This window comes from Taudactylus pleione, unplaced genomic scaffold (assembly GCF_031769625.1).
Source record: "Taudactylus pleione unplaced genomic scaffold, aTauple2 ptg000083l, whole genome shotgun sequence".
NCBI lineage: Eukaryota > Metazoa > Chordata > Amphibia > Anura > Myobatrachidae > Taudactylus > Taudactylus pleione.
In genome coordinates, this window is record NW_028284485.1 from 18,784,311 (window position 1) to 18,811,259 (window position 26,949).

The 26,949-nt window shown below is 45.4% G+C and overlaps 1 protein-coding gene across 1 annotated transcript in view; it reads right to left on the reverse strand.

Moving 5' to 3' along the window:
* DROSHA (drosha ribonuclease III) overlaps nt 1-26,949 on the reverse strand; it is a 375,790-nt gene that overhangs the window by 342,473 nt on the left and 6,368 nt on the right. The window contains exons 2-4 of the mRNA XM_088468255.1: nt 20,097-20,920; nt 19,635-19,706; nt 11,408-11,645 (exon numbers count right to left, since the gene is read on the reverse strand). Coding sequence (XP_088324381.1) covers nt 11,408-11,645; nt 19,635-19,706; nt 20,097-20,917 — 1,131 coding nt within the window. The 5' untranslated portion in view covers nt 20,918-20,920. The remainder of the gene's footprint in view (nt 1-11,407; nt 11,646-19,634; nt 19,707-20,096; nt 20,921-26,949) is intronic.

The window sequence follows — 26,949 nt, forward strand, 5'->3', positions numbered from 1 at the left end:
AGGCTCCTGAGATCGGAGTACCAAGGACGTCTGGGCCACGCCGGAGCTACCAGCACTAGCGTGCCGCCGTCCTGCTTGAATTTCCGCAGAACCCGAGGAAGTAGGGATATCGGAGAAAACAGATACGCCAGGTGAAAAGTCCATTGCACCGACAGCGCGTCCACCAGACTTGCGCCTGCGTCTCTTGTCCTTGACCCGTAAACGGGCAACTTGTGATTGTGATGGGAGGCCATCAAGTCCAGCTCCGGCAGTCCCCACCTGTCCACGAGTAGCTGAAACACCTCTGGGTGAAGCGACCATTCCCCGGGATGCACGTCGTGACGGCTGAGGAAGTCCGCTTCCCAATTGAGGACTCCAGGGATGAAGACCGCCGAGATCGCTGGAATGTGACCCTCCGCCCAAGTCAGGATGCGAGACACCTCCGACATCGCTGCCCGACTGCGAGTTCCTCCTTGGTGGTTGATATACGCCACCGTGGTGGCGTTGTCGGACTGCACCTGTACCGGCGTTCCGTGAAGAGCGGGGCCGGACGACTGCAGGGCCCTGTATACAGCCCTCAGTTCCAGGATGTTGATGGGAAGAAGAGTTTCTTCCGCAGACCAACGACCCTGGAGAGACAATGAGCCGGTCACTGCCCCCCAACCCCGGAGACTGGCATCCGTCGTGAGCAGGACCCAGTCCGGGATCCAAAATGGGCGCCCCTCGACCAGATGAGCTGTCTGAAGCCACCAAGCCAAAGATTGCCGAACGTCCGGAGACAACACCAGCACCTGAGAGCGGATCCGGTGAGGTAACCCGTTCCATTCCGATAGAATCAGCCCCTGCAGGGGCCGGGAATGGAACTGGGCAAATTCCACCATGTTGAATGTCGACACCATGGACCCCAGAACTCTCATTGCCGAATGGACCGACAGGCGGCAACTGCTCAGGCAACTGCGTATCCGCAGCTGTAGGGAGGCGACCTTCTCCGGAGTCAGGAAGATCCTTTGCTGACGCGAATCCAGCAGGGCTCCCAAATGAACCATCCGCTGTGATGGAATCAGGGAGGACTTTTTCCAATTTATCAACCACCCATGTGCTTGCAGGCAAGCGATCGTCAGGTGGAGATGTTGAAGCAGTACCTCTGGGGAGCTCGCCAGCAACAGGAGGTCGTCCAGATATGGCAGCAGCCGTACATTCTGGTTCCGAAGATGTGCGGCCATGACCGCCATAATCTTCGTGAACACCCTCGGCGCCGTGGAGAGACCAAAGGGTAGCGCCCGGAACTGATAGTGGTGTTGAAGGATAGCGAACCTCAGATACCGCTGGTGCGAAGGTGCTATCGGAACATGGAGGTAGGCGTCCTGGATATCCAGGGACACCATGTAATCCCCCGGTTCCATCGCCAGAATGATGGAACGTAACGTCTCCATCCTGAACTTGGGAACCCTGAGGAATTTGTTCAGAGACTTCAAGCTGAGGATAGGGCGATGAGAACCATTGGGTTTCTGCACCAGAAACAGAGACGATTAATATACCCCGTCCCTCGTTGTGATTGAGGAACGAGAACAATGACCCCTGCTTTCAGCAAGGACTCTATAGCCTCCTGAATCCGTAATGCCTTGGTCTTGTCCTGAGAAGGACTCGTGCAGAAAAACTGGTGGGGTGGTCTGTACCGAAAAGACAGGGCGTACCCCTGGGAGACCACTTCTCGAACCCAGGCATCCGTGGTGGTATTGTGCCAGCACTGGGCAAATAGAAGAAGTCGGCCTCCCACTCTGAGGTCCCCCAGAGGGAGGCCCGTCCCATCAGGCCGCAGGTTTATCTTCCTGCTTGGAAGAAGGGCGCCGTGCACTCCAGGCTTGCTTCTTGGGCTTAGAGGCAGTCTTACTCGCAGATTGTCTTGGGAAGGACTGACCTTTCGCCTTCCCCTGAACCCGGAAGGAACGAAAAGCCGAACTCCGAACCTTAGCAGGCAGTGCCGCCGAAGGGAGGAAGGCTGACTTGGATTTAGCCAGGGTTTCCACAATTTTGTCCAAGTCCGGACCAAATAGTAATTCCCCATTGAAAGGTAAGGCCTCCAGGCCCTTCTTTGAATCAGAGTCCGCTCTCCAGGACCGCAACCATAAGGATCGGCGGGCAGACACCGCTGCAGCCGATACCCGCGAAGTCAGCAGACTAGCATCTAAAGAAGCTTCTCCAATGTAAGAAGCAGCGTCCCTCATCTGTCCCAACAACGCCCGCTGGACATCCGGAGCGTCATCCGAGAAGGTATCTTCCAATGCATTGGCCCACCCCTCAATGGCCTTGGCCACCCAGGAGATGGCCATGGACGGTCGGGCCACCGCCCCGGAGAGGGAGTAAATAGACTTTAAACAAGTCTCAACTTTCCTGTCCGTGGGATCCTTCAGCGAGGATATCGACGGTAATGGTAAAGTAGCGCCCCGAGTTAAACGGGTGACATGGGAATCCACTGCCGGTGGAGTTTCCCATTTTTTACAATGTGCCTCAGGGAAGGGATAATTAGAAGCCAACCGCTTCTGAGGAAGGAATCTCTTACTGGGCGCCTGCCAAGCTACCGCCATATGATCCGTCAACTGATCCGACAGGGGAAACACCGCAGAAGCCACCCTAGTTTTTTTGAAACTAGGAAACTTCGACTTAGGAACCGGTGCCTCATCCTCTATAAGAAGAATAGCTCGCACCGCCCTAACCAGTGCTCGCACATTAATGGACGACTTGGTATCCATTTCCTGGACCGAGGCGTCCGAGTCAGTGTCATCAGGGACCTCCCCATCATCTGAGGAACCCTCTGAGTCCGATACCTGAGCAGCCCGTGCCATGAGCGTGCGTTTTGAAACCCTAGAAGGCATGTCAGTCTGCAACATTGACTGAAAAACCAAGGAAGCGGCCGCCAAATTTTGTACTGAGTTGGAGAGCACATCCACCCAGGGTGGAGGAGTCACCATAGGAGCCTGAAAAGGTACCACAGGCTGCTGCGGCACAGGGGAAGCCTGTATATACATAGGCAACCCCGCATAGGGACCCACCGACTGAGACCCAGGAGGACTCCGCAATAACTGCGGGACACCCGGGGAATGGGGGATGGTCGGCTGGGGTAACGCCCTAGTAGGGAGAGCAGTCGGGACCGATAGACGGTCCGCAATAGACACCAGCACTTGAGAAAACATCGCCCACGGTGGTTCCTGCGTCAGAGAAGGTCTGGATGGGCCAGGAGCCACCTGGCACCGACTACACAGACACTCCTGTGACAAATCCTCCCTATCCACTCCTGCAGAACAGCGTCCGCAGGAGGCCAACATCGGAGCCACTGAGCGCTCAACCTCCTCGTCTGACATGACAGAATATATTATATATCTGGCACCAGGGTAGAAGTAAAACGCACTCACCGGTGTGCTGAACAACAGCCCACAATATGGCACTGAGTAGCACACAACTGTATGTGACGGACCTCACAAATACGTGATCTATATAAGTGAGGTCAGTAGAAACGCCCCTCCCCCACACACCTGTAGGGCTTGTAGGAGAAGTAAAGGGACAGGTATAAGCTGACAGTAAGCGGAAAATAAGCACAGACAGGCAGCACTAGCAAAAGTCACATACCATGCAGAAGTAATACTCACTGCACCTTTACACTACAATCAACCTGCCCAGATTCAGTGTCTGGGAGGGCTATAGTGCTGCGTACGCTGTCCTTAATCAGGGGAGAGGTACACAGGGGGACCGGTCCGCATGCTCCCTGAGAGATCTGCGCTGCCACTGTGAGAAAATGGCTGCTGGAGACCTCAGAGGAGGAGTGGCCGAAGAGTCTGCAGCTCAGCGACGCCAGACTCCGTGCTGAAAGGCGCGCTGAGCTGAGGGGAGGAGCCGCTGACAGGGAAGGCTTCCTCCCCTGGCTGGCCATAACCCCAGGGATGCTGGCTTCCCGCTTGCCCCTTTATCCCTGGTGGTCTAGTGGTCACACGGGTTATGGGGGGGCCCGCCGCCACTGCCAGCAGCCTCCGGTCTGTCCCCAGGACCGGAGGCTAAAGGACTGCATTTAAGGCATTCCGCGCGCCGCCGCTAGCCAGCGACGCGCGGCTCACCTGCATCCCCGGCGACTCCGGCAGCAGTCCTGGAAGGTAGACAGAGTCCGGCTAGTACGGACTCTGCCCTCCCGCCGCGATCCCCAGATCAGTACTGGCGTCGCGGCGCCAGTCGGGGATCAGAGCGGCAGCGTGGGCGTCTGAATAGACAGCCCTTCGCTGCCGTCTGTAGTAAAAAGAGATTAAAATAAATAAAATCTAACTTAAAATAAAAGCTTCTGGGGGCTGCTCCTGCAGCCCCCCTGCGCGGTGACCGACTCCGGCCGGGCACCAGCTTACACTGAGGTGCCTGTGGCTCGGGGGCGGGGTATAGAGGAGGACCCAAGTGCATCCTGGGAGCTAAAAGCTTAACTGTGTGGTGCCCATGGATCCTGTTCCAGCTATAACCCCAAGATCAACCCTGTGGACCCTCTATGGACCCTGAAGTAGAAACATACAATTACCATTTATTAAATGGTATGTCATTCCCACAATGTTAGGAGAAAAGAGGTCATTGCTTAACAGTCCTACTACCTATATTATTTGTGTTGTATGTTTTGCTTTTGGGATTTGTTTAGTTTGATGGGATTATCCGATTATTGTTCTATCATAGAACTGCTGTTAACAATTGTGAGGGATTTGCCCTTTACTTACTGTAATGTTATCATTATACAATTCATTTATTCAGGTCTGTTTATATACATGGAAAATTAATGGAATGGTTACATAAAGAGAAAAATCAGGGAAAACAACGGAGAAGGGGACCAGTGCAGAAGTTGCCCATAGCAATCAATAAGCTGAAGGTAGCATTGATAAAGCACATTCTATAAAATGATAGGTAGAAGCGGATTGGTTGCTATGGGTAATTTCTCCACTAGTTCACTTCTCCATTATTTTCACTGCTTAATACATCAACCTGACAGTGATACACACACTCATAGAACTATATGGGCCTGATTCAGATGTGAAGCAAATGTCATCGCAGCTGCAATCTCTCATCAATTCGCAATTGCAAAAGTATGTTAATGACTCACTCGTCATCCAGTGCTTAGAGCCGCCCACTGAAAGCATCTCAGGTTCGCAGCTTATGCATAAAACTGGAGAGATGGGACGCAGATCAGGTGACATCAGCCTTCTAAGTCTTAGCTGTCGCAGACATAGCGGGTCTCCAGACACACAGAGAGCTCTCCTGCTGTGAGTATCAACAAAGTGGCTAATTTATACACGCCGAGAAAACATTGTTTAAGCGGACACGCATGCGTTTTTCTAAACACCCCCCGTTACCTCCCCCAAACGCTGACTACCTGTCCCTCACTTTGCAAATGAATCCTCTGTGCAAGTATAATCGCGATTCCATCACTGAGCGTGCGCAGTGTGGCATACAAGCATGCGCAATAGCTAACAATTGTTCAATATGCGGGAATATCAGCATTGTGTCCACATCTGAATGAGGCCATTTAAAAGATGAGTTTTGATCATCAGATTTAATGAGGAGATGTCCCCTTATAATTCAGTTACTGTTGGCCTACAGCCTTGTTCTGTTTATACAGTCACAAAACTTCTCATTGACTTCCTTTAGGTATGTAATTCGGGATGCCAATGGTCGAAATAACGGTGCCAGGATTCCGCCCGCCGGCATCCCGAAGGTAAGTATCGGGGGGTTAGGTCTAGGCACAGGGCAGGGAAAGATTAGGGTTAGGCTCTAAGGGAGGAGGTTAGTGTTAGGCACCGGTGAGGGAGGGTTAGGGGTGAGGGTTAGCTTACTTACCTAAGGGTGTCGGGATGCCCCTGTCGATATTCTGACCGATGGAATCCCGCCCATGTAATTCGCAGAAGTGCTTTTGTGCTCTTGAAAATGGTGCTTCGCTTACTTTTATTCATAGATGTCACACAATAATTTAAATGTATTTAAGTCATTGCTGGGATCTTTTGGATTTCTCCGGTGTTTTTTTTTTTTTCAAAACATCATTGGGAGCAATTTATTTCAGCACTCCTAAAGTAATGAGGTCGCAGATTAGTCACCTGCTGCTACTGCTGGGGTATTACACTATGGTTCACTGATCTCTCTATGAGCAGTTCTTTGCTGCTGTACATAAGGGAGTGTAATGATATGCTGTTACACTTGCTCAAATAACTCCAGCAACAGTTCGGGATAAGACAGGAGAGTGCATGCCTGGGAATATATTTATTTTTTAACTTGATTAAAAATACACTGTATAAACACTAAGACCTCCTGAAAGACCAAACTGTTTATCTGAAGCTGAAAGACTATGATGTACCCAACACTATGTTAGAACGCTAAATGCAGATAGGATTCATTTGGCAGAATTTAGCATGCTTGTATTTTAAAAAAAAATGTTTAATCCTCACAATCAACACACTTACGTAAAACTAGCTGGGATATCGGGTGTTGCTTGAGTTGAAGACTGGACCCTGAAGTACACCTGCAACCTTAATTTTTTTATATTGTCCTTGCCTATAACCTGGATAAATTAGGAGTAAATGACAGTGCAGGCAGGCGTAATCTCAAGCCGTTTAGAATGAGGTATATCAGGAGCAGACTGACTTACAGAACAGAAATTAGTGTAGTTTCCCAAATCACTTGAGTTTCAGAAATCACTGCAGAAGAGAGGGGGTGATTCAGCTGCAGACGGATATGAGATAGCTATAAAATGGTAACGCATCAGGAGGCATCATGCCTGCTGTATGTATTACTGATCCGAGCTGCGTCCAAGGACGTAGCATCGTATAATCTGCGATCCTTTCGGCCGGGTGAGTGATCATGGGGTCAAGCAAGCTGGCCGTCGCAGATGAGTAACAGAGGCCAGGAAATCTCCGTCCTGGCTTCTCCACTCCCCCCCAATGGCTGTGACACACCTCCGTTTTGGGAAATGGAGGCTGCCGCTGCCCCCTCCCAGCAAAGAAACAGCAGCAGACTGTCAATCAATGATATACATACAGAACTCTTTCACCTGCGGCATACTTAGGGGGAGATTTTTAAACAGCACTACTTTGCGTGACTAAACCCGAGGCTTCTAGGCGTGAACACGTGGCACTCAAACCCTGTCGGGGGAGGGGACGACAATTGAATTTGAATTTCAAAACTATTGAATTTCCCCCTTGGAGAGCGAAGAAGTGAAAAAGTGGCTCATAGCTACCAATCAGAAGCCGATTGGTTTGTACGTAATCTCTCTCCAAGAATTGATAAATATCCTCTATAGTGCTCTTTATCACAATGTCTAAGGAAGCAAATGTCGGGAGCCATCTGTTACCAACTAATGCATAAGAACAAGGGAATCTAAAGTGGGAGATGTGCAGAAGAGAAGCCACTCACAAAATGCATCTGCTGGAAAATGTAATTGCTCATAACAACCAGTGAAAAGGTTTCATTTCCTAAACTGCACTAGAAAAGTAAAAAATTAAGTTAGCTGTAATTAACACCACCAATTTCCTTTTTCTCGTATTCAAAGGGGTCAATCCAATTACAGTATGAGCGAGTTCGCAAGTGCAAATTTGTTTCATGAAACACGCACACTTCGCACAATTGCTCACTCCTGCAATACGCTCAATCCAGTTAGAAATGCCAATTTGGGCTACTTGCGGGGAGAGTGTGCAAATTTTCTACAGCATGCGACTTGGGAAAAGAGCAAGAAAAAGTGGGGAAACCATTCTGGACCCTCAAAAAGTAACAATTTCGTTAGCAGAAACATACAGGCGGCTGTTAGTTGTACTGGAGGTTTTTAAATGGTGTCAAATGGCTGATTTGTGTTTTTTTTTTTTAAATTAGTCTCAAACAAATTAACAAAACCGTGTAAAAAAAATTATAAAAAAACAATTCTTTTTTATATATAAAAATGCCACCGGCAATCCTCCTACTGTACTCTATAGATTTACTTTTTTTTTGCAAAGTGCATTAAATTGCAGCTTCTGCATTGGCCATCCACTCTTTTGCATTTATGTCACTTACGAACAAACTGAACAGTGCATGTTACCGGCCTTTTCTCAGAATGGATAATACTGACTGTAGCCTGTTACATAAATGGGTTGGATACGCAAACCCGGCGCACAGAATGCCAATGGGTGGAATCCATATGGTTGAAATACAGACTCCTGCAGCCTAACCCTAAACCTAGCACCTAACCCTAAAAAAAACCAAAAACTTACCTTCTGGATTGCAACCGCCAGGATTGTTGAGCCGGGATTCTGACCCCTGCTGGGATTGTGAGCTCCGGCATTCAGTGTCCCGGAATGCCAACTACATCCCAAATAAAAGCCCACTAAACTAAAAAACGTAAGTACTAAATTGTGCAATATACAGTGCCTTGCAAAAGTATTCACCCCCCTTTGCATTTTTCATGTTTTGGTGCCTGACAACCTGGAATTAAAATGGATTGTTTGAAGGTGCGCATCATTTCATTCACAGAACATGCCTACAACTGTGAAGTTGTGTTTTTTCTTAAATTGCGTATCAAACAACATTTAGGACAACATAACAGAAAACTATTCACCCCCCTAAAGTCAGTATTTTGTCGAGTCCACCTTTTGCGGCAATTACAGCTGCAAGTCGCTTTGGATAAGTCTCTATGAGCTTGCCACATCTTGCCCCTGGGATTATTGCCCATTCCTCAAGGCAAAACTGCTCCAGTTCCTTCATGTTGGATGGTTTCCGCTTGTGAACAGCAATCTTCAAGTCTGACCACAGATTCTCAATTGGATTGAGATCTGGGCTTTGACTAGGCCATTCCAACACATTTAAATGTTTCCCCGTAACCCACTCAAGTGTTGCTTTAGCAGTGTGCTTCGGGTCATTGTCCTGCTGGAAGGTGAACCTCCGTCCCAGTCTCAAATCACAGGCAGACTGAAACAGGTTTTGCTCAAGAATATCCCTGTATTTAGCACCATCCATCTTTCCCTCGACTCAAATCAGTTTCCCAGTCCCTGCTGCTGAAAAACATCCCCATAGCATGATGCTGCCACCACCATGTTTCACTGCAGGGATGGTGTTCTTGGAGTGATGGGATGTGTTGGGTTTGCGCCAGACATAGCGTTTTCCTTGGTGGCCGAAAAGTTAAATTTTAGTTTCATCTGACCAGAGCACCTTCCTCCATACATTTGGGGAGTCACCCACATGCCTTTCGGCAAACTCAAATTGCGTCTTCTTATTTTTATCACTAAGTAATGGCTTTTTTCTGGCCACTCTTCCATAAAGCCATGCTCTATGGAGTGTACAGCTTATTGTGGTCATATGCACAGATACACCAGTCTCTGCTGTGGAAGTCTGCAGCTCCTTCAGGGTTACCTTTTGGTCTCTGTGCTACCTCTCTGATTAATGCCCTCCTTGCCCGGTCTGTGAGTTTTGGTGGGCGACCCTCTCTTGGCAGGTTTGTTGTGATACAGGTTGAGTCTCCCATATCCAAAATGTTTGGGACTAAGGGTATTTTGGATATCGTAATATTCCATAGTTTGGAATAATTGCATACCATATTGAAATGTCTTAGGAATAGGGCCCAAATCTAAACACGGAATGCATTTATAAATCATATACACCTTATACACACAGCCTGAAGGTAATTTTATACAAAATTTTCAATAATTTTGTGGCTCAAACAAAGTTTGTGTATATACATGAATTAATTTATGCTTCATATACACACAGCCTATAGGTCATTTTATACTTTATTTTTAATAATTGTGTACCTTAATAAAGTTTGTGTACATTGAACCATCAAAAAACAAAAGATTCACTATCTCAGTCATGCTAAAAATATTCCGTATTTCGGAATATTTGGATATGGGAGACTCAACCTGTACCATGTTCTTTCCATTTGAAAATGATGGATTTGATGGTGCCCCGGGGGATCATCAAAAATTTGGATATTTTTCTATAACCCAACCCAGAATTGTACTTCTCAACAACTTTGTCCCTGACTTGTTTGGAGAGCTCCTTGGTCTTCATGGTGTGATGCCTCTTGCTTAGTGGTGTTGCAACCTCTGGGGCCTTTCAGAAAAGGTGTGTTTATACTGACAGATCATGTGACACTTAGATTTCACACAGGTGGACTTCATTTCACTAATTATGTGACTACCGAAGGTAAATTGGTGTACTAGAACTCTTGAGGGGCTTCATAGCAAAGGGGGTGAGTACATATGTACATGCCAATTTTCAGAAATTTGTTTATAAAGATTCTTTTTATATATATATATATTTTTCTCATTTCATTTCACCAAATTAGTTTATTTTGTGCAGATCAATCACATAAAATGCAGATAAAAAAATAAATAAATACTGTAACAAAAAAGGAAAAAAAGCACTATATGTAAAACCACTGTGGGTGGAACAGTATTACACATTTTACAAATATAGATAGGCAAGGTCAACATCTTCACCCTAGTCTAAAAATCTGGTGACATAGGAGGGAATTCAATTCATTCCAACCTCCAGCTGCGCACATTACCTCTATAGTGTTATTAGTAAAGACAGTGTCTTCTCCTGACTGTCCTAGAGACAATTCACTGCTATCACAAGGATTTGAAAAACACCTTACACAATAGTGTGTAAAAAAGCAAATACAAAGTCCAAACAGATACAAACAACATTATGGGCTCAATCCAATTTGGTGCGAAGGGGGCAAATGGCCATTGCGCTGGCAAAAAAACGCTGGTATACAGCCGCACTTACTCGCAGGTGCAATTCGCAGCTAATTGGATTAGGCCCTATATTATGAATGACAAAAAATATCTGCACAGCTGTGCGTGATTGGTGGTGCTATATACTGTAAATGATGATAGAAATCTACTGAACTCCATACAGCATCAGCAAAACACTTCCAGGAGAGTTTAGATAAACTCCCAAATCCTTAAAGTATCTATTAAATACAATTATATTAAACAAGAAGAGCTTAAATGAAAAGAGAGACAAAGATTTGTCTGAGGCCACAAGGTGCTAACATAGAGATTTAGGGGTCTATTTACTAAGCAGTGTTAGGAGACAGAGTGAAAAGTGATAAGATGCCAGCCAATCAGCTCCCAACTATCATTTTTCAAACACAGCCTGTGAGATGACAGTTGGGAGCTGATTGGCTGGCACCTTATCACTTTTCACTCTGTCCCCTAACACTGCTTAGTAAATAGACCCGTTAAAGTTCTAACAAGTGAGCACTCGAACTGGAAAATAAAACATGGTCAGCAAAAATAAAATAAAGTCATGCAAACCACTTATTACATACAAAACCGGAGTGTATATAGTCTAAGTTTTCTTAAAGCAACATACCTTTCTACAAGGGCATGTAGAAAAGTTTTAAGAAAAATAAGTGATCCAACTAGTTTTGAATTGTAATACTCACTACTTGATCCATTGGGTCACTCGAGTAGTAGCTTTCAGAATGGGTGCAGCGAACCCAGACAGGCTTCAGTAAATCTTCATCTTCCTCATCATTTCTCTCCAACAGGTTGTCATCCAGGAGATCCTTGTCTTTTAAGCAAGTATAACTTTTTTCCTTTGCAGAGGAGAGGCTTTCAGAGGTACTGTCTTTGTCTTCATCCTCCCACCTTGCTCGCTTACGATCTCTACTAGGAGATGGACTTTAGCAACAAAGAATAAAAAAGTGTAACAAAAATTATTTAAAAAACAAAACAAAAAAAACAACACACAGATGCAAGTCATATCTCACAGTTCTTTTTTATTCAAAGGGAAGCCCAACATTGATAAACAACTATCTTACCGGCAAACTGTTTATTTTGATGGCCTTAGACACAGCAGTAAATGTGCAGTGTAAATTATAGATGTGCAAACCACTGCGATTAAAGTAAGAACAAGGCTATAAGGTATGAGAGTATGGTGATATGGCTATATTTTATTCCTGCTTATTTACTGGACTATGCAGAGCCAATGCTTTTTTTTCTAAGCAATGTGGTCATCATGTATTGCTGCTGTTTTAGCAGGTCTAATGGTTGTAAGAGACAAATGAAGTAACAAGGTCTGTGTTCAGCATGATAGATTAGACGAGAAGAATTTTAACTGAAGAGTTTACTAGACCCACTCTCCTGTGCAAAAAAGGAATTAACAAAACGGGGGGCATTTCTCAATAGAAGTGTCATCTTTAATTCCTCACTGCTGAGTCTTTTCACACCCCTGTACTGAGCCTTTCCTATGAACTTTTTGCAGTAGTAACATTCCAACATCAATGAGTATTTTTGTTTATGCAGTTTTTTTTTTTTTTGTTTTTTTTATATAAGACTTTGGGGTAAATTTCCTAAAGTTTTATTTGAAGTTAAAAACCTATGGATGATAAATTGCTAAATATGCGGATATTGCATTGGGAAAGCCTGTCGAAGTTGATAGATTTAAAATTGATCTAACTCGACCTTTAGTAAATTTACCCCTTGACTTTTCATAAAAGTGGTATTTAAGATTTTTTTTTTGTAAAGCAAATATTTAAGAGTTATGGTAGACTTACCTTTGTTAACTCTATTTCTTTGAAGTCCATAGGATCCACAGGGATACCATGGGGTGGGTGTGGTTGGAGAGATCCAGGCACCAAACAGTTAAAGCTTTAGCTCCCAGGATGCAGCGGTCCTCCACATATACCCCGCCCCTAGGCACAGACAGACAGTTTTGTAAACAAGCCCAAGGCAGGAGCAGGAAAGAGGAGAAGGAAGAACAGTACACTCAATAAACACTCTCCCAGTAGATGAAGGAATCAGTGATCAAGAGAAAAAATGCCCAATGAGGCCAGGTGCGTCAGGGTGGGCACACTGTGGATCCTATGGACTTCTAAGAAATAGAGTTAACAAAGGTAAGTCTACCATAACTCTTAATTTCTTCTTCAGGGTCTATAGGGGATCCACAGGGATACCATGTGGATGTCACATAGCAGTTTCCACTAAGGGTGGGGACGCTCCTGAGCAGAAAGGAGAATCAGACACCCAAAGGAAGCATCCTGAGAGGCAAAGGTGTCAAAGGCATAAAACCTGAGAAAGGTCTGGACGGAAGACCACGTGGCTGCCTTGCACAATTGTTCAGCAGAAACGCCACATCAAACCATTGGAAGTGTGCCAAACTCTGTAATAGAATGCTGAGGAAGACTTACGTGCCCTGAGCATCGTCGGGATCACAGAGCGAGAGAAACCCTTGGCTTCTATGAGGGATGACTCAAAAGCCACGCCGTCAAAGACAGACGAGGTAGATCTGGGTGCAAGCAAGAACCCTGTGCTAGTAGACCCTGCTATAGAGGAAGTGGAAAAGGAGTGTCTATGGAGAGACGCCGTAAGTCGGTGAACCCATGTCGTCTGGGCCAGGCTAGGGCTAATAGTATCACCGTGCCACCTTCTTGCTTGAACTTTCGGAGAACCCTCGGGAGGAGGGAAATCGGAGGAAAGATGTATGCGAGATTGAAGTCCCACCTCACTGCCAGTGCGCCCACAAAGGCGGCCGAGGGGGTCTCTGGTCCTGGACCCGTACCTGGGAACCTTGTGGTAGTGACGTGAGGCCATGAGGACCACATCTGGCAGGCCCCATTTGTCCACCAGGAGTTGAAAGACATCCGGGTGGAGAGCCCACTTTCCGGTGTGTGTGTCCTGATGGCTTAGGAAGTCAGTTTCCCAATTGAGGACTCTGGGAATGAATACTGCAGAGATTGCTGGGAGATGACATTCGGCCCAGACCAGGATATTTGCCACTTCCCGCATGGCTGACTGACTTTGTGTGCCTCCTATATGGTTGAGGTAGGCTACCGCAGTCATGTTGTCAGACTGGATTTGGGCCGGCCTGCCTTGGAGAAGGTCTTGCGCTAAGTGCTCTGCAGCTCCAGAATGTTTATGGGCAGGTGCCTTTCCTGGGTTGTCCACTGTCCCTGAAAAGTAAGATGACCAGTTACCATGCCCCATCCGCGAAGGCTGGTATCTGTAATGAGAAGTTCCCAATTTGGAATCCAGAAGGGGCGACCCTCCCACCATGAGAGGGAAAGCCGAACCTCCAGAGAGAGGAGGATTGTCTGGGACCGGATCAGATGATACTGCCCATTCCACCGGGAGAAGAAGAGGCCTGGAGTGGAAGTGGGCGTATTCCACTATATCGAAGTTGGATACCATTGACACAGGACTTACATTGCTGAGTGAATGGATACCCTCCGATTGTGGAGCAAGTTGTGCACACACAAGTGCAGTGACAAAATTTTGTACGCTTGCAGAAATATTCTTTGTATCAGAGAATCCAGAAGTGCTCCCAGATGTACCATCCGCTGTGTCGGAGATAGGGAGGACTTTTTCCAATTGATGAGCGAGACGTGTGCTTGCAGGCAGTCCAAGGTCAGCTGGAGAGGATGTTGTAACACCACCAATGAATGTGTCACGATTAAGAGGACGTCTAGGTATGGCAAGATTCTGACTCCCTGGCGTCTAAGGTGGGCCGCCATAACTGCCATTATTTTGGTAAAGACCCGAGGGGAAATTGACAGACCAAAAGGCAGCACCCAAAATTGGTTATGTTGCTGCAGGACAGCAAACGGTAGGAACAGTTGTTGGGTTGCAGTAATAGGCACATGCAAGTATGCATCCTGATTGTCCACAGAAACCATGAAATCCCCAGGCTCCAATGCCAGGACAATTGGTTGTAGAGTTTCCATGCTGCACTTGGGCACTCTGATAAATTTGTAGTGGGATTTGAGATTCAGAATAGGCCAATGCAACCCATTTAGCTTCTGGATCAAAAAGAGTGGAATAAAAACCAGTTCCTCGCTGAGCCGAAGGAACAGTTATTATCAACCTGAAAGCAGCAGCGAGTGAATGACTTCGGCCAGGGCCTTAATGGGGTCTGATGATGGGGGGACCTGTACAAAAAAATTGTTGGGCAGGACGCCTCAAGAAGGTGAGGGCATACCTCGGACCAAGGTGTCTGTTGTTGTTTGACTTCAAGAGCCGGAAAATTGAAGAAGTCGGCCTCCCATCCTGGGATCCCGTAGGAGGAGACCCGCCCCATCAGGCTGAGGGTTTGTCATCAGACTTGGAATCTGGACGTCTGGTCGACCAAGGCTGCTTGGATCATGGCTTGGTGGCTTGTGAGAACTAGACTGCCTGGGAAAGGACAGTCCTTTTGCCTTACCCTGGGAGAAGCTGCTGGTGGCAGGAAGGCAGATTTCGAGGCTGCCATGGTAGCCATAATTTTGTCCAACTCTGCGCCTAACAGCCTGTCTCCAGAGAAGGGTAAGGATTCGAGTGCCTTCTTGGATCCAGTGTCTGCCTTCCAGGACAGCAGCCAAAAGGACCCGGCGGGTGACTACCGAAGTCGCAGATGCCTTAGAGGCAAGGAGTCCAGTATCCAACACAGATTCTCTCAAATAAGAGGCCGCTTCCTGAATATGGGAGATGTAGTCCAGTTGTTCTCTAGTAGTGTCTGATGGCAGGCTCTCTTCTAGTGCCCCTGTCCATCCTTCGATAGTCTTAGTCGCCCAGGCCGCAGCCATAGCCGGCCTAGTGATAGTGCAGAGAGCGAGAAGACTTGAGTTTCCAGTTTTCTATCCGTGGCATCCTTAAGGGTTGATGTAGACGGTAAAGGCATCGGTGAACTTCTAACTAAGCATACCACATGCAAATCAACAGTAGGAGGGACTTCCCACTTAGTACACTCACTATTAGGGAGAGAGTATACAGACGCCAATCTTTTTGGGACGTGGAACTGTTTGCTAGGAGTACCCCAAGCTTCCCCCATAATCTCAGTGACCTGGTCTGATTAAGGGAATTCAGCCTTAACCACCTTTTGCTGTTAAACATCGGGGTTTTAGGCTTAGGGGCCTGTTCATCATCCTCTATATTCAGGATCAATTTATCCACCCTCACTAAAGAAGGTACATCCACTGTTGAATAATGGTTCTCCTCGCCCGAGTGCAACCTGGAGAGAGAACTTTGTGCATCATCTGCCTCCTCAGATGTTGTGTCAGAATCTGAAAGCTGGGTGGACTGAGAGGATGACACACTCCACCTATGTGCTTTGGTGGCTAACGGTCTGTCCTTCTGTAACATTTGCTGATAGGCAGCAGACGTTTGAGCCATATTCTGAACTGAGTGGGCATAAACATCCATCCAAGGAGGATGCATAGGGGGTACCGACAGAGTAGGCTGTAATAGCTGTGGGTACCCCATAGTGGGAGGCACCGTGGGGGCTGATAAGCGGTCCACTAACTGCGTCATAACCTGGGATAAGGAGGTCACCCAAGGTGGCTCCTGGACAGGGGCTAGTACAGTGGACTGGAGAGGTGGTACATAACAAATAGCACACAGACAATCCTGCACGAACTCCTGTGGGGACAAGCCTGCTGAACAGGATCTGCAAGTAACCAGCAAAGGGGCCTCAGGCTCCTGTTTACCCTTAGAAAGCATAGTAATAACCAGCCAGAAGCACACAATCAGTGTATGGCTAGTGATGCAGAGTAACTACAAGTAAAGTGTGAAGTAAAAATGGACCCCTGCACACCTGGTAATTGAGGGTTTAGAAAGAGCAGCAGGGACAGATATAACTGACAGCCAGAAAGTTTAAGACAGTATATCACAACAGCAGAGCTATCATAAAGCACATACAATGCATATAAATATACTTATAATGGGCACTGAATCAACTACTCAAGTTTCAAAGGGCTGGTAGGATTTGTGCGCTGTATAACCTGGTCCCAGGGAGCGGTATACAGGGAGACTGGAACCGCATCTCCTGAGACCTGTAGCTTCAGAAAAGCGCTGATTATTGGCTAGTGAACATCTCATATAGGGAGAAGGGTGAGGAGAAGAAGCAGCTCAGGGGCAGAAAACCTCTTGTGAGGGATCGCGCTCTGGGCTGGGGAAGGGACTACCGGGGGAGAGCTTACACCCCACTGCTGTATCAACTGTCGGGTGCCGCTGTCCTCAATATGAACGACACCAGACTTAACTGCCCAGGTGGTTTAGTGGGGGTGCGTACGTACCAGACGCCCCACTAAAGTGTCCTCTGGCTGGTCTCCACAACCAGAGGTAAGGACTGTATAAACACTATTTCCCGCGAGCGGGGAATCGCCTTACTCATCTTCCCCATTTGTCCGGTTGCAGCCCTGGGATCCAGTGGAGCGGCCCAAGACCCACCGGAGCCCGCCGTACTCAACGGACCGCTCACCGGTGGGGGTAGATGGAGCAGTAGAGTAGGCGCCCTTCAGGACATCTCGCTGCTTGCGCTGAATAAAAAGAAAATAAACAAACTCTTCAAAATAAAGCTTGGCGCTGACGAAGCAGTCCCCCTGTCTAAAGGTGCGACCGGTCCTGCCGGCACCAAACGAAAAACTGTCTGCCTGTGGCTGAGGGTGGGGTATATGTGGAATAGGACCGGTGCATCCTGGGAGCTAAAGTTTTGACTGTTTGGTGCCCGGATCTCTCCAACCACACACACCCCATGGTATCCCTGTGGATCCCCTATGGACCCTGAAGAAGAAAAACTTTTTTTTATGAAATTGCAAGAGAGGGACCTAAGAGCATTAAAAGCAAATTTTTATAATATATATATATATATATACACACACACACACACACACACACACACACACACACACACACACACACACGTAACATTAAAGGGTAAAAGCGCCTCTGCTGCCTGCACACATGGAACCATATTGTGAGCTTTAGAAACACACTGTTTTCAAATGGAATGAACAGACTGCACAATGACTATTAGTTCAGACTAAAAATTACTTTCTACACTGTGTGTAGCAAATAAGTGCATTTATTACTTGGTATGGCCTATATAAAACAATAAGATTTAAAAAACATTTTGTTGATTTTACATGAAAAGTACTGCCAATTACGAGTTACTTGAAGCTAATGAATTTATGAATATTCATCATGTCCTATTCATTTTAATCATGAGGTACCTCAATATCACCGGCTCTTAATGAAGAATACAAACCTGTCAAAAATTCTCTTTATAACAATTTTACTTTTGGACTAAAAACTGCCTACATAATAAATTACTGTAATAATACAGGTGTGTCAGACAAGTACATAGACCCACTAGCTGATGTACCTGGTTTCACCCGGGTAGACCTTAGATATTTACTGTTTCTATTTCCGTCTCACCAATCCAGTAACACATTAATCCTTCACCTCTATAGCAATGCATCCCCTTCCTCACTAATATAGTAAGACATTACCCCCCCCTCACCTGTGTACTAACATTTCACTCCCTCACCTCTTTAGTAACACATTAGCCTCACTCACCTCTGTAGTAACCCATTTTCCCTCCCTCGTCCATGTTGTAACACATTCGACATTCCCCTCCCTCACCTGTGTAGAAATGCAATCCCTCCCTCACACCTATAGTAACACATTACCCTCACTTACACCAGCTGTAACTTATTCCCCTTCATCACCTCTGTAGTAAGATATTACCCCAGCTCACCCCTGTAGTAACACAATCCCCTCCCTCACCTCTGTAGTAACACATTCCCTTCCCTCACTCCTTAGTAACACATTTCACTTTCCCCTCCCTCACCTGTGTAGTAACACATTCCCCTCTTTGAATATTCAACTGTGCTGCAGCCACGATTAGAGAGCCAGTCAGGACATTGCACAGGGGAGGAAACATTTTAGCCCTTTTCACCCCCTTAGGAGTCGAAATTTGAAAAATCCCTTATTAGTGGGTACCTATGTCATGGAAGGCATATGCTGTACTTCCTGATCTTCATGTTTCTAGGTCTAAAGGTGCCCATCCACTAGACTATTAAGTTGAGCAATTGAACGATAACGATCGTTCATAAATCGTTTGCAAAAATTTCTAAAACGACCAGCGATGCGCGTGCGTGACATCTATCATCGTGCAAACATGCTGGACAACCTGACGATAACGTCAGGTTGAGCATGTTTACAGATGATTGATGAGCCTGCACTGAACGACTGATTGTTCAGTGCAGGCTCATCACAGACTGACAAACAACTACACGATTACAATGTCGTAATCGCGCAGTCGTTTTCATGTCTGCTAGGGAATAGGCACCTTAAGTGTTTGGGGTGGGGGCTGATGAGTCAGTCAGTCAGGACATTTGATATAGAGATATATATATATATATATATATATATATATAGCTATTTTGGAGATTCGGTGGTTTCTGCGGTCTCAGGAACCCTATGGTACACACTTTTATCCTTTGGTTTCTAATGAACTGATAGGTCACAGTTTCATAAAAATTGGTTCAGCCCATTAAATGGCTGACTACAAAAAGTTTGTAGATGAGGAGTAGTGCTTTAAATAAAACGTATCAACAGCATTGTTTTAGGACATTTTTTCAGGACCTAAACAGCTTTAATTTCAGGAACAGATCTAAGAAATTTGCCGTTTACAAAATGCCAAACTAGCAGCCAAAAATTTTAGAAAAATACTGTATGGAAATTGCATACTTGCCTATCTTTTCCATGAAGGAATAGATACTATTTAAATTAAGCAATTTAAAGACCATCATAGTATCTAATATAGGCAGGTCACTAAATTAATTATTTTTAGAACTGATCCGGCTACCGACTGATCATCCCTGATAATTTCTCACTGAAAATGAAGTAGCTTACCTTTTTGGTCTCTTCCGATAACTTCTTTCAGAACTCTGTGATCTTCGGCTTTCCCGATGTCTGTGTCTTTCCCTTTTACACACAGAAACCAAATACATGATTGAAAGAAGAATTTATAAATTATTTGACCAATTTGTTGTACTTATGAATGAAGCAATGATTCATCCACTCATACTGGCAGCAAGACTCACAATCAAAGTCTTGATCACTGATTGCACTTAATCCAGCTACATCCATCATAGAGCACTACAACATTTCTGCAGATGGACAAGAGCATAAAGTACTGTACTAGGTGGCAAAATATAAAGCAACACCTCTGTATACTGTAACCTTGACTAACAAATATATTCACAGAAACAAAGCCTGCACTTATAGGTAGGTAAACTGGAAAAATAACATTTAGCGATCAAGCAAATTAGCCAGCGGTGGTGCAATCATACAAGGTAGTGTACAGTAACGTACCTGCTACGCTCATAACTTCCATGTCGTGGAGGGGTCCTGCCATGAGAGGGTGTCCTACTATATTCGTACTCTGATCTACGTCGACTACTATCTTGTCTTCTTGTCCGGTCCGGGCTCCTTCCTCGATCTCTTCGATCTCCATGTTTTTCAGAGCGGTGCCTGTCACTGTGGCTGTATTCTCTGCGACGGTGAGCATCATAGTGTTTGCCCCTATCTGGTGTTCTGTGATCACTTTGGGCTTTATCTGTCTGGTACTGACCATGGCTTGTGTGTCTATAGTGGCTGCTGCCTTGAAAAGTAGTTGAATTCTGTTGGTAGTTATTAAAGCTGGGCACTGGCTGAGGAGGAGGAATTGGTGGAGGGAAGGTTTGTGGAGGATATCCAGATGGATACACTGGCTGATAGCCCACATGGGGCAGTGGAGGAGGCATCATAGGTGGTGGTGGCATGAGAGGTGGCACCATATAAGGATAGGTGCTTTGTGTAGTAGGTGGGCCAGCAGATGGAGGAGGGACGGGAGGAAAACAAGGTGGAACTGGGTAACTCTGTCTGACAGGATAGGTTGGTCTAGGAAGACATTGGTTTACGGTACTTTGTGTTGGTGGGGTAACAGGTGGCGGATAACACATGTAATCAGGCCTTGGAGGCATGTAGCTAGTATTTGGAAGGCTAGTAAAAGTTGGAGGTGGGGTACTCTGTGTATCATAGCAGTATTGCCCAGAAGATTGCTGCAACTGTGTAGGCCTTACATTTTGTGGTCTATATGTCTGCATTGGAGCTCCAGAGCCTCCTCGAGCTTCTCGTCCAGTATGTAAAGACATTACCTAAACAAAACAAAAAATATGTAAAACTTACAGACGACCATCAACCATCACACAAAAGAATATTAAAAAAAACTGCCCAGTGATGTAGCATTAATCTAACGTACATTAGAAAAATGAATCAAAGAGCTGTTTGCATAGAGCAACACTACTGAGTTTATGTGCATCAGTTTTCTATCATAACCCCCAATCATTGTCTATGACTTACCTGCACATGCCAAAAATGCATTTTTAAACACCCACCCACCCCATAGTCAGTTTACATTCATTCACCATAGGAGACTACATTTGATATGTATCAGAAATGCAGATTGTATGTAGATTCTCGAATAGAGACTCTCAATATCAGGTTGTCTGTTGCTGTGGACACATATAAATAGTCACTTATGTGAACAAATATAAAAGGGAACAGACACAGGTGCAACACTAGGGAGGGTTTCACAGTGTTAAAGTTAGACTTCCTATTGAAGTCTGATTAGCAGACGTTCAATATCAAGCGTCGTATAGACGCGATAAGCCATGTTTGTTCAAAAAGTTTTCACCGGTGCTAACTTTTCACATAAAATGCGTAGCATGCAATCCTTTGCTGTGGTTTTCGCACGTGCGAATTCTCCATAGACAAAAAGTGGCAAAAAGTTTTCACCATCTCAGAGCAGGTGAAAAGTTGAACAAAACCCCTATTCTTTGGCTAAAAAAGTCAGGACTTGGTTCAGAACACCTTAGACAAACCCCTAATTAAGATAATTTAAAATTCATTTTGCCTATTTCGTAATTTGGACAATATTACACGTCATTTTTGGGGTGAAGAAGTTTTGAAAAATGGGTTTTAAGTAGCGTGTTTTAAACATTGCAGGAAACTGCACGAGGTGTATTTTAGATTTTTTTTTTTTTAAATTGCTCTAAAATTACACAAAAATATACTTACTCCAGAATTAATGTACCCCCAATTTAAATACATTGCATTTATTTTGGCCTAAAAAACTTGCTCTCTCATTTTTCCACTGTTATAGCAAAAGGCATAACAGCCATTTGACACAATTTAAGAACCCCAAATACTTCTATTAGGATCACGAATACACTTCTATATTGTTTTCCTATGTCAAGTTGCCTTTTTATGGGGTACAGACAAATGTCCCCAATTTCTGCTGTACTTGTCGCCAGTACACCACGGACAGATTTCTGGCGAATGCCACATCTTTTGGAGTAGGATAGTGCGAAAAACAGGAGCGCGCATAGGCAAAAGACACTAAATTATTGCACCAAAAGTGTGAAAGTGTGCAAAAACTAAACACACATTAAGTTTTCGCATTATCGCGGCTAACTGGATATGGCCCTACAGTTTTCATCTTTATTTATAACTAAATTGAACATATGTTCTCTTAAAAATTTAACTTGCCAGATTTGCAGAGCTTATGGTGAGATGGAGCAGATGCTGGTGGGTATGCAAGTTTTTATTGCTGTTGGGAAAACTAGAGAGAGTGGCTCTGGGTACACACTATTAGATCACTCTGCTGATAGGGTAAACACTTCTGAAAAGCCAAGTGCTGTGTCTCCAGCTTGACCCCCTGTCAGTTACCTGTGAGGCCTGTACATACAGTACTGTGCAGACATAGCTCACTATGTACAATCTTCTATGGGATTGGGAGGTCGGGCAGGCAAATATTAAAACAGCCCATAAGATGCGACCTCCCGATATTAAAGCATTGCAGGAGCATTAAAAGCTATTTACCGGCTAACAGTCCTCCAACGATACTATATACACAACTATACAATTGTCGGCCCGAAGATTGTACTGTATATGTGTGTACCCAGAATAAAGATAAAAGGTCCATCCACCCTCAAAAAACAAAACACATCATTATGTCAAAGTAATTTCCAGTAACACACTCCAATCTGAAAGTAATTAAAAAATATTACGTAAAGCTGGGTACCCACTTACTGATATTGTGAACGATTTACCCGATTCCCACGAATTGGAACAATCAAATTGTTCAAATCTGTCGGGCTGTGCGCACTCCGGTGGGGTCGTCAGCAGCATCGTCAGGTTGGCTCTACATGCAGCTCAACCCGATGATGCAAATTATAACCCTGTGCAGCGGGATGCGACAGGGGCCGACATATCGGGCACCGGATCATCTATTTATTATTTTTTTTATTGGATGAGGTAAAGTGTAATCAGATTGAAAATTAGGCTATAATAAATTGTATTGTATGTTTAGAATTGTAATACTCCTTGTCCAAATGAGTCTGGTAAATATATGAAATTATTATTGTATATGTACACTGAAGAGGCAAAAGTTATGGGATAGATGCCTAGTATCGTGTAGGACACTCTCTAGCCCGGCGAAGTGCAGCAATCGATTTCACAAGTGGACAGAAGACCTCTGGAGAGATGTTGACCCATGCCGGCTGGATATCTTACCACAGCTCCCTCATATTTGTATGTGCAGGATCTTGGGTGTGAATAGACCTCTCCACCACGTCCCACAAATGCTCGATTGGGTTCATGTCAGGCAAACGTGGTAACCATACCATTATTCTGAGCTCTCCAGAGTGCTCCGCGAACCAATTATGGACAACTTGGGACTGATGACACAGTGCATTATCCTGCTGTAATATTCCATAGTTGTGGGGGTACATGAAGTCCATGAAGAGCTGCAAATGATCATCAAGCAATGCAACCTAGTGGTTACAACGGACCCAATCCAATGCCACGTGAACACAACCCACACCATTATGGAACTACCAACAGCCTGTGCTGTTCCATGTTGACAACTGAGGTCCATGGCCTCATGGGGACTGCATCACACCCGAACCCTACCATGAGACCGAAATCGAACCGCGACTCATCGGACCATGTCACATGTTGCCAGTCTTCCGGGGTCCAATTAGCGACATCACAAGCCCAGGTGAGGCTCGTAGTGTTATCAGGTGTCCTTGTGTTAACAGGGGCACTCTGCTGAGTCTTCTGCTCCCATATCCCATGGAAGCTAAAGAACGCTGCACTGACCTGCTGGATATGCGTCTGGTACTTCCTGCATTGAATGTGGATGCGATTTGAGCCAGTGTCGCTTGTCTGTTATCACCGACAATTCTGGCCAGACACTGGTCACGATCAGTAAGCACCCGTGGTCGGTCATTGCGCTGTCCACAGTGGGTGGTTATACCTTCCATGATGTATTCCCCATACACACGACACCGTGCACTACTTCGGAAATGGACTGTCCCATCCGTCGGGCACCCACTATCATGCCCCGTTCGAACGGTGATGATTCACGCCGCCTTGTCATGAACAGCCTAGGTGGTGTTCAAATTGATTTATGAGATGTCAGATTACAACTAATGCAGGTCTGGGCATTTCCAAAAAATCACAGTACACCACCTGTGATGTACAGTACTACACCTAACATTAACTTTACATACTGCTATCCCATCACTTTTGGCACTTCAGTGTACATTTTTATTATGAAAAATATATAGAATAAATTCCTTCCAAAGATCAAAAAATTAATTCTCCAATGTTAAAAATGTAAATGCTTTGTTTTCAGCCATCTGCTTTATTCTCTATGCAGCTTGGTAAAAGTTTAGAACATGGGATACACAGACAAGACCGTGATTGGGTATACTGACAATAATGGTCTCTCTTGGCCGTGGAAAGATGGTCTTTCCTGGCCACAGACAGTCAGCCTCTCTAGGCCACAGACATTAGGTCAGTCAGTCATGAAAAGTCTGTCTCTCATTGAGAATTCAAATATAAAAATAGATTTACTAGATCATATGTATGGGTGCAGTACATAAAATGTAAAGAATTGAACTGCTCTTGTGTGGGTACTAAATTCCTTTTTTCTTCGTAACAATCTAAAGGTGTTTCAAGCCTTGGGGGCTTATGTAATAGGGTGCGACTTACAGTCACTATGTGAACTCCAGCGAGTCTTCATGTATTTTTAAAGTGGCAATCATTTTAAAGGCAAAACCAGCTTAGTTTTGCTTTTAAAACGATTGCCGCTGTAAAAATACAGGAAGACTTGCAGGAGTTCTCTGCAGGTCGCATCCTATTACATAAGCCCCCTGTAGAGAGATATGGGGCCCATACATATGTAACAGATTTCTCCAATTCACCGTTCTGCCAACGCCAGGGTAACAGGGAAATTCAACATGTTGGATAATCTTGATTCCCTGATTCCAACTCGAAAATGTTGACTTTACCTGATCAAAAAGGTCTGCAGATCTGCGTTTTTGATCGCCGATCAGAATCGGGTGACAGGGCTGAGGGGGACATATATCAAGCCTTGGAGACCGATAAAGTGAAGTAGTTACCCAAAGCAACTTCCTAATAAACTTCTAACTGCCACTTTGAAGAATATGCTAAACAACTGACAGAGCCGACTGGTTGCTTTGGGAAAATTCTCCCTGGTTTGATACATCCCCAGTTTACGTTCTCTCTCAGGGGGAGTGCATTAAACCATGGAGAGATATAGTGGAGCAGTTGCCCAAAGCAACCAATCATCTTCTGTCAATAATCTAGCACAGTATTTGAAATGTCAGTTATACCCCTTTCAGACTTGTCGAGAATCCCGGGAATTTGGCCTGCCTCAGCCAAATTCCCGGGTAGCCGCATCTGTCTGAAAGGTGCCTACCCGGGAACACGTTCCCGGGTAGCTGCCCCTGCAATCGACCAGGGTTTTTCCCGGGACATTACCCTGCTTCTGTCTGAATGGTGCTACCCGGGAATTTACTCCTGGGCTTCACCAAACAGCTCCTGATTGGCCAGACGTGGCTGCCTGTTGATAGGTCATCAGCAACAGCCGGACAGTGGAGGGCAGACGCCATATAAACGGTAAACTTAGCGCTAAGAAGCCTGTGCAGTGCTACAAGGCAGATTTGGTGCTGCAACAGTTGCAGAGAGGCCCGCAACACTACGAGGTGAACTTGCACCAGGTGTTTGGAGAGTGGTGCCAGGTGTGTAAACATATTTAGCATCTAATGTTATTATTTATGTCATAGTGTTATACTATGTAAATTACTGGTTTTTATTACCTTATTAAAAGAGCTTGTTTCTTATTATATATGGCATCTATTTTAAAATACTGAAAACTTTATTACCTAACAAGAGATTTATTTTTTATTCATTTTCTTATTTATTATTTTTTATCTAAATTTTCTGGGTTTTCTTTAGTGCGGTAATCTTTATTTTTGCTGTGTACAGGTGATTGGTGATCATGGCACATTGGAAGGACGAGGAGGTCCGTGAGCTCTTACATGTGAGGGGAGAGGAGGAAATAAAAGCTCAAATCACAGGCACTGTTAAAGATGCCATGATCTATTGCAACATTGCCAAAATCCTGGCCAACCGGGGTATTGTGAAGACACAGCAGCAAGCCCTTAATAAGCTGAAGAGCCTAAAGAAACAATACACAAAAGGTCCATGACCACAATCGTAATCGCAGTGGTGTGGGAAGGATGGAGTGGGCCTTATACGATTTATGCACTTCGGCTTTTGGGCATACAGCACTATGCAACCCCACTGCTCTATCTTCTTCAAGTGATGCTGGCACACTGTCTGCAACAACGACATGCACGCCTTCAACAACTCCTGAGAGCAGCCAGCAGAGCCCGGCATTATCGCAGGTCCTATTTGATGACCCAGGTGAGGACTCATCTAATACCATCATCATTGAACCAAGCACTGGCACAGATGTGATCTCTCCAACGCAAAGGCAAGATTCTGAGTCTGTGCCACAGACCCAGGGAGACAAGCCCACCCTATGCAGTAACAGTAAGTTTAAATCAAATAACTTATGTTCTGCTGCATTAATCTACGTCACAGGTTCTCAAACTCGGTCCTCAGGACCCCAAACGGTACAGTGCATGTTTTCCAGGTCTCCTCACAGAATTACAAGTGAAATAATTAGCTCTACCTGTGGATCTTTTAAAATGTGTCAGTGAGTAATGAACACACCTGTGCACCTGCTGGGTGACCTGGAAAAAGCGACCTGTGTGGGGTCCTGAGGACCGAGTTTGAGAACCACTGA